Source organism: Nycticebus coucang, chromosome 18, assembly GCF_027406575.1.
Source record: "Nycticebus coucang isolate mNycCou1 chromosome 18, mNycCou1.pri, whole genome shotgun sequence".
Taxonomy (NCBI): Eukaryota; Metazoa; Chordata; class Mammalia; order Primates; family Lorisidae; genus Nycticebus; species Nycticebus coucang.
In genome coordinates, this window is record NC_069797.1 from 63624231 (window position 1) to 63644136 (window position 19906).

Sequence of the window (19906 nt, forward strand, 5' to 3'; positions counted from 1 at the left end):
ATGGAGCCCGCGCCCTACTCACTGAGCCACAGGCGCCGTCCTAATTTATAACTTTTACTTGATCCTTGCAATTTATTGATTCTAAAATGTTCTTTCAATTTGACGATTTTTAAATCTCTTACTGTTCAGTGTTGTTCAAGAATCAATAAGCATTAAGTGAGTGTAGAAGCCTTAAATCTTTTCTTTTGTTGTTGTTGTTGTTTTTTTGCAGTTTTTGGCTGGGGCCGGGTTTGACCTCACAACCTCCTGTGTATGGGGCCAGCGCCCTACTCTTGTGAGCCACAGGTGCCGCCCATAGAAGCCTGAAATCTTAACCAAGCTGCCACCTTTGGCCTAACCCTGAAGATAAACCAATTATGTCAGTTAAGGATCATTTAGAGTCCCAGAGGGAACTAGTTACAAGCATAACAGATATTTGTCTTTTCCCACTTGACTCCTCCCTGGCAAGATCACACAAGGGACTGGTCTCATTGAGGCTGCTTTAGATGTAGTCTAAGAAGCTGCTAAGATCTTGGGATCTAGCCTGCTGGTTCAGGTCTATCTGTTGACCGGGGTTCCTTTTCTCTGTTCCTCCAGACCTTGCCTCCCACTACCAATTTCACATGTAGTCTTAAACATTACTTTAGACTTTAAATTAGACCTTTTTTGGGAAATTCCCAAAAGAATATTTGATATTATTTTCTTTAATGCTATCAGATAAAAAACCAAAACACATTCTTTTTTTTTTTTTTTTTTGTAGAGACAGAGTCTCACTGTACCGCCCTCGGGTAGAGTGCCGTGGCAGCACACGGCTCACAGCAACCTCTTAACTCTTGGGCTTACGCGATTCTCTTGCCTCAGCCTCCCGAGCAGCTGGGACTACAGGCGCCCGCCACAACGCCCGGCTATTTTTTGGTTGCAGTTTGGCCGGGGCTGGGTTTGAACCCGCCACCCTCGGCATATGGGGCCGGCGCCCTACTCACTGAGCCACAGGAGCCGCCCAAAACCAAAACACATTCTATTCAGCTTTTCCGTGTGTAAGAGAAAAATTAATTTCCGTGTACAAATTTCATGATTCCAATGCTCAGGCTATCTCACAACTGTTAGTAAGGATGTTTCTGAAAATGAAAAGATATGATGATATATATATTCATATATGTGACAAAAGCTTTCACAAAAAGCTTTTTGAAAAGATGAAAAACAAAATAAATACCCTAAATTCATTATTCCATGTCTTCATAATAAATTATATACCCTGAGCACTTAATAAATGCATGAGAGGCCTTTTCTAATATTTTTTTTTCCAAACAGATATGTTTGGAAGCATTTCCACTTCGTAATTGTTAAGTAATTTGTTTCTTTCTATCTCAGAGAGAAAAATACCAGATGAAGATTTCATCATTTTAATTGATGGATTAAATGAAGCAGAATTTCACAAACCGGATTATGGGGATACAATTGTATCATTTCTGAGTAAAATGATTGGAAAATTTCCTTCTTGGCTCAAACTAATTGTAACAGTTAGGACCAGTTTACAGGTATGTGTTTATTTACTTTTAAAGCAAAAATTATTTCCCTTGGAAAGCGCATAAACTAAAGAAGTTCTAGGTCCCACTTCCCTATGACAATGCTTTCTAAACCTCTGCCGTATGAGCATCAGCAAGAATAATTCCAAAAGAATTGTATTTCAAGAGTAAGGGATATGATCTAGAAAGATCACTTTCTGTATCTGACTCTCAGATTCCCATTCCCATTGCTTTGGATAATGTTTGATAAAATGTCCTTCAAAATGTGACAAAAAGTCATTTTTCTAGACTTTGTCCTGACAGCAGTGCAAAAAAAGTCCCTAACACTTTGGCTTTTGTTTCTCTTGTCATTTAATGCTATGCAAAATTTGGTGCAGTCTACAGTCTGGAGTCACCTTTTCTTGTCCTTCCATCTGCTTTTACTTGAACAGTTTTTCTATAACATGAAGGTGGACTTTCTTCTGTATATACCCTCTTCTGACAAATAGGGGCAATATTAGAGCTGTAGATTAAGTTTACTACAACTGGGAGATAAGATTTGTTTTGTTTTTTGTGATTACCTTCCATGCTCACTCACAGGTCACTTAATGGTCTGAAGGAAAGACCAGGAATGTGGGACTTAGCCTGTAACAATATATGGGCTAAATATAAATAATTCACCTTCTCCACAATTCTCTTTGTAGCTGAGTTGGTATCTCCCATCCTCTACATATTCACACTTGGTTTATAACAGTGTTTTTTCAACCTTTTTTTTTTTTACATCAGGTACCCATCCCCCTATTTTGATATGGCCCCTCATGATAAGTGCTAACGTACAGAAAATATTCTGTGCATTTAAGTCCCTCCTCTTTCCTTCTCCTCAGCATTTAATATTATTCCCATATATTGACCAATTAGCTTTACTGCCATCACAAACTATATTTCTAGTCCTGGCTACCACTTCATAGATGTTCATTGTTAATCTCAAAGTAATTGGAATTAAAAAATGTGGATGAATCACCATAAATGTATCTTGACAACTAAAGAATTATATAACCTATTACTATTGGTCAGTAGCTTGAGGATGAAGGATGAATAAAAGAAACCTCCAGGAACACAGTCTCTAACTACTTTTACCAAATGTCTGCTTAAGGAGATATTATCCTCACATGTTTTCACATAACATCATGGGCAATCTCAAAAGAAATTTTAAGTATATCTGAGCAGAACATTTCACTGTAATTTTTCAGCTACACCAAAAAAAAAAACAGTAAAAATACTATACATATTCCTATACAAAGTCTATATTTCAGTGTCTTCATGGATAGAGCCCAGCAGTAACTTCCCACATACTCCATTCATTCAACTGAGAATTTTTCCTAAATTACTTTCTTTTAGTTCTGACAGTCAGATAATTAGCAGTTTTAAAAAAGGAACCCTCACATTTGATCATTTGTCATTTCCACAAACGTTTCTTAAGTACTTAGAGTATTTCAGGTGCTGTTCTAGGGCCTGGGAATTCAACAGTGAACAACACAGGCAAGCTCCCTGCCCTCATAAAGTTTGTGCAGCGTGACCCAAAGTTCACCAGACACACATAGGGAAAATGGGAACTTGTACTGAATGTAATTTTATCTACAAAATTTTATAAAATTCTCTACATGTTGATACATAAATATAAAAATACTAAAAATATAAACTATGAGTTTGTTAATTTTTCCTATATACTAGTAAGGAACACAAGCAATAAATAAGTAAAAAATTAAACATATACTAAAATTGCAAGTAGTGTTAAAGCTATGAGGGAAAATAAAATAGAGTAAAGGGATAAGCAGAGATAATAGTTCCTTTAGATGAGTAAATAGGAAGGGCCTCTCCAGAGAATCTTGGAAAGTGATGAGATATGACCTTCCTTTTAAAAAGATACCTGCTGGCTGTAGGGGATCAGGAATTTGTAGCAAAGTTCAAGTAAAAGATGATGGTGGTTTGTAGTTGAGTGGTAATGTGAAGGGGTCATACTTATGCTATATTGTGAAGAAGAGTAAAAGGTCTTGATAGGCTGACTGTGGGTGTGAGCAAGAGAGAAGATTCAGGAATGAATCTCGGGTTTTTGATCAGCAAATGATTGAATAATGATTTGAAGAAAAGAAAAAGATCACCGATAGTTCCTAGGATGTGATTATAGGTTAATGGAAGTGCCATTTATTGACCTAGGGAAAGTTCAGTTGTGGGGGACAGAATTTAGTCGTTCTGATTTGGCTGCATTAGGTTGTCTGTGAAACATCCTAGTGTAAATGTTGAGTAGACAGAGACAGAAGATGGGACTGAGCTGGAAACATAAAGTTAGGCATCCCCCACATATGGCTGATACTTAGAACCATGGGACTGAATCAGCTATTTTAGGGAGAAAGAATGGCTAGAGACGAGAAAAGATAAGAGACCTGATCCCTGGATAAGCTGAGAAATGAAAGAGGAACCAGCAAAATGGCTAGGTAAAGAGTGCCCAGTGTGTTAAGAGTAAAATGAGGGGAAATGGACAAAGTACAGAAAGTGGCCCTCCCCCCCCCCAAAAAAAAAATAAAGTTCAGAAAGCTACAATCAGCCTGTCAGACACTGCTGAAAGGTTACAGAAGATGAGAACTAAAATTTGATTATGGGTTTTGGCAAGGTGAAGATTACTGGTAACCTTTACGATAACGATAACCATTTCAGTGAGTGTGGGGGCTGAAACCTGAGTGGTACAAATGGAGGAGTGAGTGGCAAGAAAGGAGTTAGAAAAAGGAGGCAGAGAAAATGTGTCTGTGAAATTTTGCTAAAATTAGGGACAGAGATACAGGTTAGTAGGTAGAGGAAGGAATATGGGGTTTATGTCTTTGTGATCTGAGAAGAAATTGATAACAGAAAAGAGAATGGGTACTTGCAAGAGGAAAGTCCGTAAGTAGATAAGAAAGTATGGAATCTAGTATATGAGTTACACAAAGCCTGTCACCCTCCCCTAAAATAATTCTAAGCAGATCCATCAAATAATCAGGCTTCTTTTAGAAGTATTCCTTTTAGCTAAGACATCCCCAAAAGACACCCCTCCATTTAGGAGCGTTACTGAGCCACGTCCATGTTTTTTCATGGCATTCCTTAAATCCTTATGCATTTTTCTTGTGAAATTGTACTTTGGCATCATGCCCTTGTTTACACTGAGAAAAATTGAAGCAAAAGAGTTGTATAGCGCTCTATTTTCTTTTTAGTTTAGGTGTGTTGTTTAAAAGAATATTGACCATGAAATCATGCCTAACAAACTCTTTACAAAGCCCCATAAAAATTACCTTAAATCTCTTTATTAGGAAAAGTTGTGTCCCTTCTATGCAACTGATTTGTTTTAATTTATGAATACTTATACTTAATCATGTTTTCCTCTTTTCTTTGGCCATTCAGAAGTTCAAATAAATAGGTGGATTTCATAGTTTATTATAAGAGTTAGGGAAAACTGAAGGTCTTTCTGTCTCTTCCTCTCTCTCCATCTGTTTTAGGAAATTACCAAGCTGCTGCCTTTCCATAGAATTTTTTTGGATCGCCTAGAAGAGAATGAAGCCATAGACCAGGACCTGCAGGCTTATATCCTGCACCGGATACACAGCAGCTCAGAGATCCAGAATAACATTTCACTAAATGGCAAAATGGACAACACTACCTTTGGCAAACTCAGTTCTCATCTCAAGACCCTCAGTCAAGGGTCCTATCTATATCTGAAACTCACATTTGACCTTATAGAAAAAGGCTATCTAGTGTTAAAGAGCTCTAGCTACAAAGTAGTTCCTGTTTCGCTCTCAGAGGTTTATTTACTCCAGTGCAATATGAAGTTCCCAACCCAGTCTTCCTTTGACCGAGTAATGCCTCTCCTGAATGTGGCAGTGGCCTCTCTCCACCCACTGACTGATGAGCATATCTTCCAGGCCATCAATGCTGGTAGCATTGAAGGCACACTAGAATGGGAGGATTTTCAGCAGAGAATGGAGAACCTGTCCATGTTCCTAATCAAGCGCAGAGACATGACTCGTATGTTTGTACATCCTTCTTTCCGAGAATGGCTTATCTGGAGAGAAGAAGGAGAGAAAACCAAATTTCTGTGTGATCCCAGGTAAGACAAAGATCTGTGATAAGAAATTCTGAGCCTATTTTGTGTTTATTGCATGGGGCATGGGTATTGAAATTAGCGGGAAATGTTCGTCATTGAACATTTCACATCGAGGAGATGTCTGTTTTTTCTCAAGGCAAGGCTGTAATGAAGTTAACTAATTCATTTTCTCACAGTGTTACTTCCTTAAGACTCAATATCTGTGTAATTACTTAGAATGCTATACTGCGTTCCTATGTTTCCCTAAATAATTTTAACTGACCCCAATAGGGATCAAAGGCTATAATTTAGCCATTTAACAGACTTCCTCACTATTCCTTTTTTTTTTTTTTTGAGACAGAGTCTCACTTTGTCGCCCTCAGCAGAGTGCTGTGGCATCACAGCTCATAGCAACCTCAAACTCTTGGGCTTAGGTGATTCTCTTGCCTCAGCCTACCAAGTAGCTGGGACTATGGGCACCCGCCACAATGCCCAGCTATTATTTTTGTTGTCATTTTTGTTTTTAGCAGGCCTGGGTCGGGTTCAAACTCGCCAGCCATGGTGTATGTGGCTAGCACCCTAACCACTGAGCTACGGGTGCTGAGCCTCAGTATTCTTCAGATGTGAAAAAAGAATTGATACATTGTTCATCTGTTTCACTTAGAGTCATTTAAAAGTTGTTATTGCCCTTTTAAAAACCTTATCATCAGGCTCAGCAGCTAGGACGCCAGCCACATACATCAGACCTGGCAGGTTCAAAACCGGCCCAGGCCTGCCAAACAACAATGACAACTACAACCAAAAAACAGCCGGGCTTTCTGGTGGTTGCCTTTAGTCCCAGCTACTTGGGAGGCTGAGGCAAGAGAATTACTTAAGCCCAAGACTTTGAGGTTGCTGTGAGCTGTGATGCCATAGCACTCTACCAAGGGCAACATAGTGAAACTCTGTCTCATTAAAGTCACCAATGCTGACCCCATTAAAGTCCACCCAGTGCCAAGATTGATAGTGGAAAATAGAATCTTAAACCTCATAGCTGAAAAAGATTTGAAGAAATCAGCTGGTCTGTCTGCTCTGCCTTTAGATAAATAAGGTGTCATTATCACCATTTTGCTATAAAGTCCTTAAGACGCTGAATCAACTTGCACAAAGTCACAAAGTAAATAGTGAGAGATAAAAGGAGAAACTAGAATAGATATAGCAGACGAATGGCATAACACCAATTCCCCATCCTGCACACACTGGTGTCACTGACTTACCCCCAGCACTCTTTCCCAGTAAGTTTGACCCTGACCTGAGAATCTTTCTCAACTCAACAAACCAGACTAGTTGTGAAACTATTTCCCATGCTGTGGATAGAACCGAGTTCTCTGGCATCCTAGTGGCGTGTGCTTTCTACTCCTCCTTGCTAACTTTTCAAAAGAATTATGCCCTTAATAATGTGGATCTTTTCAAATGCCAGGTATATTACTAATTTTCTGGAAACAAAGAAGGTACCAACAACATGGTTGCCAAATGCAGAGCTTATTTTGTCTCAAAAAGAACACAAGCCAGAATTTGACTATACCTCACGCTGTGACTCATCAGAGAGACTGAAACTCTGTGATCATGCTGGACTTTTATTACCCTTGTGACCATGTCCTGCACCAAGCTTTGTGAGAGCCCACTGTGCTGTGGCCTGCTGCTCAGCCTACTTCATGCTGATTCATCAAAAAATTAGTTCCAAGCTGTGATGAAGATAATAAACCAAGCAATAGATTTTGCAATGTTTTCGCTGAGAGGGAAACTTCTTTAAACAAACTTCTGTAGTGGAAAGATCATAAACTTTTGAGTTTTGATATTTCCAGTACAATATATACAAATATTTCTTCTAGGAATTGTGACCTTTGGAAACAATTACATAATGTTTCTGAAACTTAGTTTTGTTATCTACACAAGAGTAATAATAATGCCTTCTTCTTAGAGTTGGTGAGAATTAGGTGAGGTCATATAGTACACAAAACATTCAGGGCATGTTCTTTTTCCTCACTTCCCTTTGCCGTTATGGACAGTAGGTATGCCTTAACTAAATCCTGTGGCAAATTGACTAGCACATGACACTCTTCTGTGTTAGCATTTTGGAGGACAAGATTTAAAAGAGAAACAACAACAACAAAAATCTATGAATTGTGTGGCATTCCCAAAAGAATTTTACTATAAATCCTGCTAGTATTATTGCTAATGCTTAATACATAGAGTTGGCAACTATGTATTTCAGAAAAAGAGGCTAATCTAAACTGCCTAATAAACAGGTCAAGAAAAGTTCCCAGAGAAATTCTGCTAGCTGGTCTGGGACCTCAGATCCCAGGACATGTCAGAAGATTGAAAACTGAGGTGCAAAGCAGCCAGACTACAACTGAATTAACAACATCCTTACAATAGATTAAATCCAGTGCTTCTCAAAGAAGGAAATACGGCTTTTTGCACCTATATCATGGCTAAACAGGGTTTATTAACTAGGAACTTTGTAACAAAAACACTGTTTATTAACTAGGAGCTTTGTAACAACAGGCTGACTCACTGAGACAAGAAGAGTAAACACTTCTAACTTCAGATGCTATAGAGTCTGTTTTCTGGTGATTGAGTAACATGGCTGCTAAAAAAAAATCATCATATCTTAATGACAAAGAATAAAATTATAAACAGCATGAGAAGTTGTTGTTGTTGTTGTTTTTTTAAACCTTCCTTAGATTTGGAATTCAGGCTTTTTCCTAGCTCTGGCTGGCACCAGCCTTGTTACTAAAATATTGAAATATTGGTCTCTGAGCTTGAGTCTCCCTAGGTCAGTGAGATGGAAATTCGCTGAGAATTCAATGCTATTGGCAGTGTCCAAGCTGGCCTTTCAAAGAAACTTGGTGTAATTGCTTTTTATTTCAGACCAGTCTGATTAGCAGTACCCTCACCAGGCAAGGTTTGTCTCAGTGGCCTTCAGCCTCTGCTTCTTGCACACTGTTCTCTCCTCCACTTTCTCACACAGAGCTCTAATGTATTTTAGTAGACCAGGGGAGACCAACTCAACGTCTCTGACATCACATCAGGTAAACCAGCACCTGACATGTAAATCTCTGTGGAGGAAGGAAAGCTTCCAAAAGTGACACAACATCCTATCTCTTCTAGTCTATTTTCTTGGGTTTTCAACTCTAAAATTGTTCACTCTGGGGCAGCACCTGTGGCTCAGTGAGTAGGGCGCTGGCCCTATATACCAAGGGTGGTGGATTCGAACCCAGCCCCGGCCAAACTGCAACAAAAAAATAGCCGGGAGTTGTGGCTGGTGCCTGTAGTCCCAGCTACTCAGGAGGCTGAGGCAAGAGAATCGCCTAAGCCCAAGAGCTGGAGGTTGCTGTGAGCTGTGTGATGCCACGGTAGGGCAACAAGGTAAGACTCTGTCTCTAAAAAAAAATAAAATAAAATTGTTCACTCTGAACTTGTAGGCCTTAGTATGGAATTAGGCACAGTTGATAACATTGTACTGATGCCAAAAAGTAGATCATCTTCAGATACAGGCCATCAAAGGAGGTAGCTTCTGCCTGACTTAAAAGAGTCAGTAATCTGAGAGTGGTGCTGGGAAAAGGAAATAGCCAAGCCAGAGGTCAGTGCTGCAGCTGACATTAAATTTTATTTTAAATAGCAGCCTGCCTGTTGTCCCAGAATCTGGGCAGAGAATTGTCATATCAGGGAAGATGACCTAATGTTGCATAGACATAATTGTCATAGGAAGAAATGAGTTATAGACAGTGTCTTTCCTTGGCTTGGTAACAGGGTAAGGGGTTATGCATGTGTGTGTGTGTTCATCAAACTGTAAGCAAAGTATCACTGCAGAATCTTTTATGACTTCAGAACTTCTAAGATTTGCATCTAGATAAAAGTATACCCTTTGAAGCACTCACAGACATTGGACCACACCACCCTATTCTGCCTTCTAATTTCTGTTTGCCACTATCATCCTTCATACCCTGAACTTGATCTGTCCTGTGTTTTATTCCCATGGGTACTGAGATTAATCTAATAAACTAATCCTTAGAATCCATAGAAAAGCCATTTGCGGCAACTATGTGTTTTCCATAAAGCATTTGAGAGTAGTCACCAGCCCTTGTTATCCAACCTGTTAATGATTTTGATAGCGGAAATTTAAAGATGATAGAGTAGGCAGTTGGGGGCCACCAGCCCTGTGGTGCCATCCAGTTACTGCTTAACATTTATTTGTACATAGTAAGCTTAACTCTGAATAAATCTCCATTCCTTTTTATGTTTCCTTTTCCTATTATCTCGATATTAATGGTATCTACCTTCCCTTTTGCAGGAACAACTCTCAAATTAACGTTTTGATAAGTATATGTATGTAAGATTTTGACATAGAAATTAGAAGATCTAACTGCCTTTTTTATTCTATTTTACTTTATTTATTATTTATTTTTGGAGATAGAGTCTCATTTTGTCATCCTTGGTAGAGTGCTGTAGCGTCATAGCTCACAGCAACCTCAAACTCTTGGGCTCAAGTGATTCTCTTGCCTCAGCCCTGAGTAGCTGGAACTACAGGCGCCTGCCACAACACCCAGCTGTTTTGATAGATGAGGTCTCACTCTGGCTCAGGCTGGTCTTGAACCTGTGAGTTCAGGCAATCCACCAACCTCAGCCTCCAGAGTGGTAGGATTACAGGTGAGCCACTGTGCCTGGCCTAGCTGCCTTATTTTTAAATGTTTGAATAAAACACAGGAAGCTTGTTGTGAACTTTATATAATGAGTACTGGGCTGATACAACCTAATGATGTCATGATACTGAAACCTTAATTTTGTTTGACCTGATTTTCTCAAACTAAGTGTAGCAAATCACTAGTAAGTTACAAGGCAGAAAGGGGAAAAGGTTATACAAATCCTACCTATACCATCGGTAGTATTTGGTATAGGTAGGTAAGTACTTACTTGATTCTTTATGATCAGAGTTGATTGTTCATAATAATACTTAATTAAGATTTTTTCCTAATTTATTTGACCATGTTGATAAACCTAATTTGTTTGACCAGTGAATTATACACTGGAGACCTGCTGCTCCAAAGTCTGTGCCACAAAGCAAGATGTCACAAAAGAAGCAGTTTGTTTAAGGGGATAAAGGGGTATGCTCCGCAGAATGAAAATTAGGGGCCTGTACAACTTGACTGCTTGTAGAATACATAGGTCTGAAATAACCACAAAATGATGAGTAACAGTTTGTTGTCATGTTGTTTGTTTTAATGTGAGCCTCAAGGCAAGATCACATTTAACTTTACCCTCACTGAAGCACAGACTCAAAATCACTGCTCCTGATAACCATTGCAAATCCCCCTTAAGATGGAGGATAGGTTCTGCTTTCTAAAAGCCTTAGGAGAGATTTTGGCAAGGAAGGGAAGGAAAAAAGATGCTCTTGGGCTGGGCTCACACCTTTAACTCTAGCACTCTGGGAGGCTGAGACGGGTGGATCACCTGAGCTCACTAGTTCAAGACTAGCCTAAGCCAGAGCGAGACCTCATCTCTAAAAAAAATATATTAAAAAAGAAAAAAAATAGACAGGCGTTGTAGCAGGTGCGTGTAGTCCCAGCTACTTGGGAGGCTAAGGCAAGAGAATCACTTGAACCCAAGAGTTTGAGGTTACTGTGAGCTATGATGCTACAGCACTCTACCAAGGATGACAAAGTAAGACTGTTTCAAAAAAAATAAATTAAAAAAAGTCTAAAATGAGTAGGAAGTGGGGCAGGTGAGCAGGGGAAGTTTTTGGTACTAAAAGTAGCATAGGAAATAGAGTCTAATTTGTCCTCTTAATGAGTCTCTGAAGCAATACTGACTGAATCAAAAGATAAGAATCCCACAGGTTTTCCTAGGCTGTCAAACCAAGATTAACAGCATAGCAATCAGGAGTTATTGCTAGCTTAGTGGGACATGACAGCACATTTTCTTTTTTGTGAGTAGAGCCATTTACTCAGCTGTCTCTAGTGACTTTCAAAAGCAGACAGATCTCTACATTTAGTAAAATCAACAGTAATAGCCTTTTATCCTCTCAACCATAAGAACTCACAGCTGTGAGACGTGTATTTACTGTATCCATTAGAATATCCAGTTGATTCTACCACCCAATTTTTACTTATAAATATCCATTTATTTCCATCTCTACTGACCACATCCTAGGCTCTGTAGATTACTTTAGCCACCTAATTGGTCTCCCTCGTGACCTCCTCCAATCCATTCTTCCACCAGGAGCCAGAGTAATTTTTTAAAAACACAAATCAGACCATGTTACCTCCTCCTGAAAATCCTTCACTGGCTTTTTATGATTAGAATAAAATCAAAACCAGATTGTTCAAAGCCCTGCACTTATGGAGATAGCTTTTGCCTACCTCTCTGAATTGAGCTCATTCTCCCTATTATTCACAATTTTCTGCCGGTTCCTAAAACTTATACTTTCCCATCTCTGGGCCTTTGTGTTTAATCCCTTCCATCTGGAGCTCACTTTCGCTGGCTCATCACACAACAAACTCTCTCGCTCCTCCTCCGGGTCTCAGCCTGAAGCCACCTCCTCAGAGAGATGTGTGCTTGTCACCTTATCTAAGTAAGTCCCTCCTGGCTTTTATCTTAATCATAACGACCTCTTTATTTCCTTGTTAACATTTACTACAAATATTTGTTTACTGTCCACTTTCCCCTCTAGAATGCAACTGAACTCAGTTCTATCTCACTCACCTTTGTCTTCCTTATAATCAGTAGAGCATCTGACACAGAGTAATTATTTTCTTTAATAATAAATTAATGAGTAAACAAAGGATGATAAGTGGTACTAATTTTAAACTTGCGATTTAAAATAGTTGGAAACTCTTCTCACAACCCAACAGACAGTATCTGTTATTCTATTTGTTATCTCGCTACCACGTCTCAGGAGTAAATGAAGCATGCATTTCAGCAAGCATTCAGTGAACATTTGAGTTTTTTTGTTTGTTTTGTTTTTTTGACAAAAACAAAATACCCCCTCTAGAGTGCTGTGGCGTCACAGTTCACAGCCACCTCAAACTCTCGGGCTTAAGTGATTCTCTTGCCTCAGCCTCCCAAGTAGCTGGGACCACAGAAGCCCACCCCACTGCCCGGCTATTTTTTGAGATGAGTTCTCACTCTGGCTCAGGCTGGTCTCAAACTGGTAAGCTCAGGCAATCCACCCACCTCAGCCTCCCAGAGTGCTAGGATTACAAGCATAAGCCACCACATCCAGCCATCAATGAACATTTGTTAAGTAATATGTTTAAGACTCTGTGTTAAGCACTGCTTGGGATAAAAATATAAGTAAGATAGATCTATCTACCAGGACTTACAGGTTGGTGGTTTTAACAGACACATTTATAACTAGCTATGTATAATTTAAGGCTGAGTACTGGGCTGGAGGTATAAACAAAGAGCTGAGGGGCGTGGAGGAGGAAGAGAGAAGTGGTCTTCCTGTGCCTCCTGTTGGTGTTTCAGATGGCAGGACAGTGCAGTCACGGCTTCTTCCTCATGAAGCCCTGCCAACTGCCTAAAGGCTTCATTGTCGTGGCAGAGAAGAGATGTCCATTTTCCTAGGGCCAGTGACATACTAAGCAAACAGAAAGGCAGTAGGAAGATGTGAGGCAGAGGGCAAGAAAGCAGCAAATTCCTATCCAGATTCTGTCTACAAAGAAATAATGCTATTCCACCCATTTCTACAGAAAGCATACATATAGTCTACTTTTATCAGTCTCTCGCATTTGAATATGAAACTGCAGTGCAAGGTGACTATAAATACATTTTAGACACAGCTTCCATTGACATAGAATATGTTTACTTCCAAAAAGCTATGAGAAAGCTATGAGAAAAATATGCCAAAGCAGTTCCTGACTGATAAGCTAAAGGTAGAAGAAAGAAAATTTCAAAAACATGGAGTACCATTTGCTGAGAATGGATAGCAGCAAGCCAACTGTAAGGTGGCAAGCACCAAATGGAAAAGATCAAGATTGTCAGACTTCTGTTCTCAATCTTTAAGTCATATTCACACTCATTTCACAGGCTTCCAATAACAGCAGAAATACCTGCAGATTCAAGGCTGAATTGAGTAGTAAATTGAAAAGTACATGTGGAGGTCCTTGCATTACTCTTTTTCATACCCATCTGCTTGGCTTTTTTATTCATTCTTAAAACATTTATTAAGCTTCTCTTCTACACCAAGGACTGTGTTAACCCTTAGAGAAACTTGGGTAAATAAGACACCCCCTACATGAAAGTGTCTTTACACTCTAAAGCAGCAATCCCAAACCTTTTTGGCCCTAGGGACCAGTTTCATGGAAGATGATTTTTCCACAGACGGGGGTAGGGGGTGGTTTCAGAATGATTCAAGTGCAGTACAGCTCCACCTCAGATCATCGGGCATTAGATTCTCACAAGGAGCATGCAACTTAGATCCCATGCATACACAATTTACAGTAGGGTTCACATTCCTATGAGAATCTAATGTCACCACTCATCTGATAGGAGGCAGAGTTCAGGCAGTGATGCAAGCAATGTGGAATGGCTGTAAATGCAGATGAAGCTTTGCTCACTTGCCTGCTATCTACCTCCTGCTGACAGCCTCGTTCCTAACAGACCATAGACTAATACCGGTCTGCAGCCCAGGGGTTGGGGACCACAGCCCTCAAGGGAAGTCAGACATAGCAACCAATAATAACGCTATATTATAAAATACCATAGAAATATATACAGAAAGGAAATACTTTGCAGAAGAGGTGACATTCAAGTTCAGCCTTAAAGGATAGTTTGAATTCCATTAAACACCATGTGAACAGGAGAGCTCTGCAGACAAAGAAGGAAAGTAATGCCAGGAGCAAAAACAAGGAGTGTGGAAGTAGGAAGAGCCCTGAGGGACTGTCAGCAGCTATTATACAGTAAGATGCATGGTCAGAAAGAGAATGATAGGAGGCATCACTAGGAAAAATCTTTACAGCCATGGCTTTCCAATTTATTCTGTAGATAACAAGGAGGCATCACTTTTTGAGGAGAAGGATAGCTCTGCTGTGAAAGATAATGCTGACAAGGAGTATATGGAAGATGAGTTGAAGAACAGGAGAGACTGTACTTGGGACACTAGTTATGAGGTTCACAGTAGTAGTCTAGGTGAGAAGTGCTAAGACCTAAAACAGGACAATAGAGAACAGGCCACATGTGGGAGAGACATTTTGGAGCTACTCAAAGCACTTGGTCTTTTTTGTGTGTGTGAAAGGTAAGGACAGAGGGATCAAAAACAACTTCAGAATTACGGATGATAGTGATGCTACTAACCAGCACAGAACTTTCTGAGTGGAGGAGAAGCTCTTGCATGAGCAAAGGCAGGAGGAAGAACAGGCTTATGGGGGAAAGGTGAGTCCTATTTTGGATGTGTTCATAAGGAATTGCTTCCAAGGAAATGTTCACAGAATATAAGGAATATGACCTTAGAAAATAGACAGTATTGTCTAGATTTCTCAAAGGAACTAATCTTGTTGAAAATATGACTTTATCAGATCATCCTGTAGAGCAGATGTGAAGACCTTTAGTAGCATTAGAGAAACGTCCATTTAAAGCGCTTCCCTCTTTCACCTTTAGTTGATGGTGGGCTTTGGCAGGGAATTCTCAATGATACCACAGTTTCAATCCTTTCAATTAACTGTCTTGTGAATTTAAAAAATTATTTCATATTGGCCGGGAATAAGTGGCAGCTATTAGGAATAGTTGTTCATTTTATACTGAATGTCCAGTAGGGATAGAAAATGACTCATTACTGTCACACAGGAGTCTGTTCACCTATCTCGTGGTAAGGTGTAATAATTTCAGATGGTTTCCAAATGTCTCATTTGTGAGAATAATTTTTTAGTTTTTGCCTATTTTCACTGCCATTGACCTAATTACTTTCTTAGTCCTCCTTCCTACACTTTCTTCATCCTTCTAGCCATCCCTCTGTTATCAGTCCCTCAAAAACTGATTTTTTTTCAACATGCTACATTGTCTTTGTTTTTAAATTTCTGTTTTTGATAGGAATACCTGTATATTGCACAAAACACAAAGTGGCATGCTAAGCCAGTCTCTCTCATCTGTCTTCCAGCAACTCAGTCCCTCTCCAAAGTCAACAATTTTCTCAACTTTATTAGATATCATTACAGAGCTATTCCATGCATTTACAAATGGAACTATACATATGCTATATAAATATGTATACCTGTAAAATATAAATAGATACATACAAAATAAATGCAAATACATGTAAGTGCATACACATATACATTCCTCCCCCTACCCCTACAGAAATGAAGGCATATTCTATCCAAAGTTCTGTTTTAATTTCCCTTCTTTTGGAACATTTTGCAGAAAAGTATTAATTTAGATCTATTGTATCTATTTTACTCTGTAACAGTGCATCATATTTACTTAAAACTAGCTGATTATTGATTTTCATGTACATTGTTTCCAAGCTTTGCTATTACAATGGATACCTGCAGTGAATACAGAGTATTTATTTAAATCATTTCACACATGTGGAACCATCTCTATAGGATAATTACTTAAAAGTGGATTTTTTTTTATTGTTAAATCATAGCTGTGTACATTAGTGCAATCAAGGGGTACAATGAGCTGGTTTCATATACAATCTAAAATATTCTCATCAAACTGTTCAACGTAGCCTTCATGGCATTTTCTTAGTTATTGTATGTAGACATTTGTATTCTGCCTTCAGTAAGTTTCGCCTGTACCCATTCTAAGATGCACCGTAGGTGTGGCCCCTCCCATTACCCTCCCTCCACGCTAACCTCCCCCCTCCCTTCCCTTTCCTTGGCTCTTTCCTCGTAGTCTTGTGCTATAGTTGGTTTATAGCCTTCATGTGAAAGCTATAAATTAGCTTCATAGTAGGGCTGAGTACATTGGATACTTTTTCTTCCATTCCTGAGATACTTTGCTAAGAAGAATATGTTCCAGCTCCATCCATGTAAACCTGAAAGAAGTAAAGTCTCCATCTTTCTTTAAGGCTGCAGAATATTCTATGCTATACATGTACCACAATTTGCTAGTCCATTCGTGGGTCGATGGGCACTTGGGCTTCTTCCATGACTTAGCGATTATGAATTGGGCTGCAATAAACATGCTGGTACAGATGTCTTTGTTATATTGTGATTTTTGGTCTTCTGGGTATAAACCTAGTAAAGGAATTATAGGATCAAACAGCAGGTCTATTTTTAGATCTCTAAGTATTCTCCAAACATCCTTCCAGAAGGAACATATTAGTGTACATTCCCACCAGCAGTGTAGAAGTGTGCCCTTTTCTCCACATCCACGCCAACATGTCTGGTTTTGGGATTTTGTGATGTGGGCTACTCTTACTGGGGTTAGGTGATATCTCAAAGTAGTTTTGATTTGCATTTCTCTGATGATTAAGGATGATGAGCTTTTTTCATGTGTTTGTAGATCAGGCATCTGTCTTCTTTAGAGAAGTTTCTTTTCTTTAGAGAAGTTTCTTTCCCTTGCCTACCCTGAGATGGGATCACATGTTCTTTTCTTGCTAATATGTTTGAGTTCTCTGTGGATTCTGGTTATTAGACCTTTATCGGAGGTATAATCTGCAAATATTTTCTCCCATTCTGAGGGCTGTCTGCTTGCTTTACTTACTGTGTTCTTGGCTGTGCAGAAGCTTTTTAGTTTGATCAGGTCCCAGTAGTGTATTTTTGATACTGCTTTAATTGCCTGGGGAGTCATCCTCATAAAATATTCACCCAGGCCGGGCGGTGCCTGTGGCTCAATCGGTAAGGCGCCGGCCCCTGTGGCTCAATCGGTAAGGCGCCGGCCCCATATACCGAGGGTGGCGGGTTCAAACCCGGCCCCGGCCAAACTGCAACCAAAAAATAGCCAGGTATTGTGGCGGGCGCCTGTAGTCCCAGCTACTTGGGAGGCTGAGGCAAGAGAATCGCTTAAGCCCAGGAGTTGGAGGTTGCTGTGAGCTGTGTGAGGCCACAGCACTCTACCGAGGGCCATAAAGTGAGACTCTGTCTCTACAAAAAAAAAAATAATAATAAATAAATAAATAAATAAATATTCACCCAGGCTGATTCCTTCAAGAGTTTTCCCTGCACTTTCTTCAAGTATTTTTATAGTTTCGTGTCTTAAGTTTAAATCTTTTATCCAGTAAGAGTCTATCTTAGTTAATAGTGAAAGGTGTGGGTCAGTTTCAATCTTCTACAGGTTGCCAGCCAGTTCACTCAGCACCATTTGTTAAATAGGGAATCTTTTCCCCACTGAATGTTTTTAATTGGCTTGTCAAAGATCAAATAACGGTAAGTAGCTGGATTCATCTCTTGGTTCTCTATTCTGTTCCAGACATCTACTTTTCTGTTTTTGTGCCAGTACCATGCTGTTTTGATCACTATGGATTTATAGTACAGTCTCAGGTCTGGTAGTGTGATTCCTCCTGCTTTGTTTTTAGGGCTGAGTAATGTTTTGGCTAATCGAGGTTTTTTCTGATTCCATATAAAGCGAAGTATTATTTTTTCAAGATCTTTAAAATATGGCAATGGAGCTTTAATAGGAATTGCATTAAAATTATATATTGCTTTGGGTAATATGGACATTTTAACAATATTGATTCTTCCCAGCCATGAGCATGGTATGTTTTTCCATTTGTTAACATCTTCAGCTATTTCTTTTCTTAAAGTTTCATAATTCTCTTTGTAGAGATCTTTCACGTCCTTTGTTAGGTATACTCCCAAATATTTCATCTTCTTTGGCACTACTGTGAAAGGAATAGAGTCCTTGACTGTTTTTTCAGCTTGGTTATTGTTGGTATATATAAAGGCTACAGATTTATGGGTGTTGATTTTGTAGCCTGAGACATTGCTGTATTCCTTGATCACTTCTAAAAGTTTTGTAGTAGAATCCCTGGTGTTTTCCAGATACACGATCGTATCATCTGCGAAGAGGGAAAGTTTGATCTCTTCTGACCCTATGTGGATACCCTTGATCGCCTTTTCTTCCCTAATTGCAATGGCTAAAACTTCCATTACAATGTTAAAGAGCAATGGAGACAATGGGCAACCTTGCCTCGTTCCTGATCTAAGTGGAAATGATTTCGATTTAACTCCATTCAATACGATATTGGCTGTGGGTTTGCTGTAGATGGCCTCTATTAGTTTAAGAAATGTCCCTTCTATACCAATTTTCTTAAGTGTTCTGATCATGAAGGGATGTTAGATATTATCAAAAGCTTTCTCTGCATCAATTGAAAGAATCATATGGTCCTTATTTTTTAGTTTGTTTACGTGCTGAATTACATTTATAGATTTATGTATATGGAACCAGCCTTGAGACCCTGGGATAAATCCCACTTGGTCATGGTGTATAATTTTTTTGATGTGTTGTTGGATTCTGTTTGTTAGGATCTTATTGAGTATTTTAGCATCAATGTTCATTAGTGATATTGGTCTATAATTTTCTTTTCTTGTTGGGTCTTTCCCTGGTTTCGGGATCAAGGTGATGTTTGCTTCATAGAATGTGTTGGGTAATATTCCTTCTTTTTCTATATTTTGGAAGACGTTTAGTAATATAGGTACTAGTTCTTCTTTAAAGGTTTGGTAGAATTCTGATGTGAAGCCTTCTGGTCCTGGGCTTTTCTTTTTAGGGAGATTTTGTATAGCTGATGTTATTTTCAGAAGTTGATATAGGCCTGTTCAACATTTACACTTCATTCTGGCTAAGTCTTGGTAGGTGGCGTACTTCCAGGTATTGGTCGATTTCTTTCAGATTTTCATATTTCTGAGAGTAGAGTTTCTTGTAGTATTCGTTAAGGATTTTTTGGATTTCTGAGGGGTTTGTTGTTATTTCATCGTTACCATTTCTGATTGATGAAATTAGACATTTTACTCTATTTTTCCTGGTTATGTTGGCCAAAGGTTTATCTATTTTATTGATCTTTTCAAACAACCAACTTTTGGATTTATTGATCTGTAGTATAATTTTTTTGTTTTCAATTTCATTTCTGCTCTGATTTCGGTTATTTCTTTTCTTCTGCTGAGTTTGGGGTTGGAGTGTTCTTCCATCTCCAGTTACTTGAGATATCCCATTAAGTTATTAACTTCCTCTCTTTTTGTTTTCTTCAGGAAGGCTTACAGTGCTATAAATTTCCCTCTTAGGGCTGCCTTTCCAGTATCCCAGAGGTTCTGGTAATTCATTTCTTGATTGTTGTTTTGTTCCAAAAATTTGGTGATTTCCCTTCTTAATCTCGTCTATAACCCATCTATCC

The 19906-nt window shown here is 39.1% G+C and overlaps 1 protein-coding gene across 7 annotated transcripts in view; it reads left to right on the top strand.

Annotated features, from left to right (window-relative positions):
• TANC2 (tetratricopeptide repeat, ankyrin repeat and coiled-coil containing 2) overlaps positions 1-19906 on the top strand; it is a 382898-nt gene that overhangs the window by 280827 nt on the left and 82165 nt on the right. For all 7 annotated transcript variants that reach the window (XM_053567902.1, XM_053567904.1, XM_053567905.1 and 4 more), the window contains 2 exons: positions 1351-1517; positions 5009-5616. In XM_053567902.1, the coding sequence (XP_053423877.1) occupies positions 1351-1517; positions 5009-5616 (775 nt within the window). The remainder of the gene's footprint in view (positions 1-1350; positions 1518-5008; positions 5617-19906) is intronic.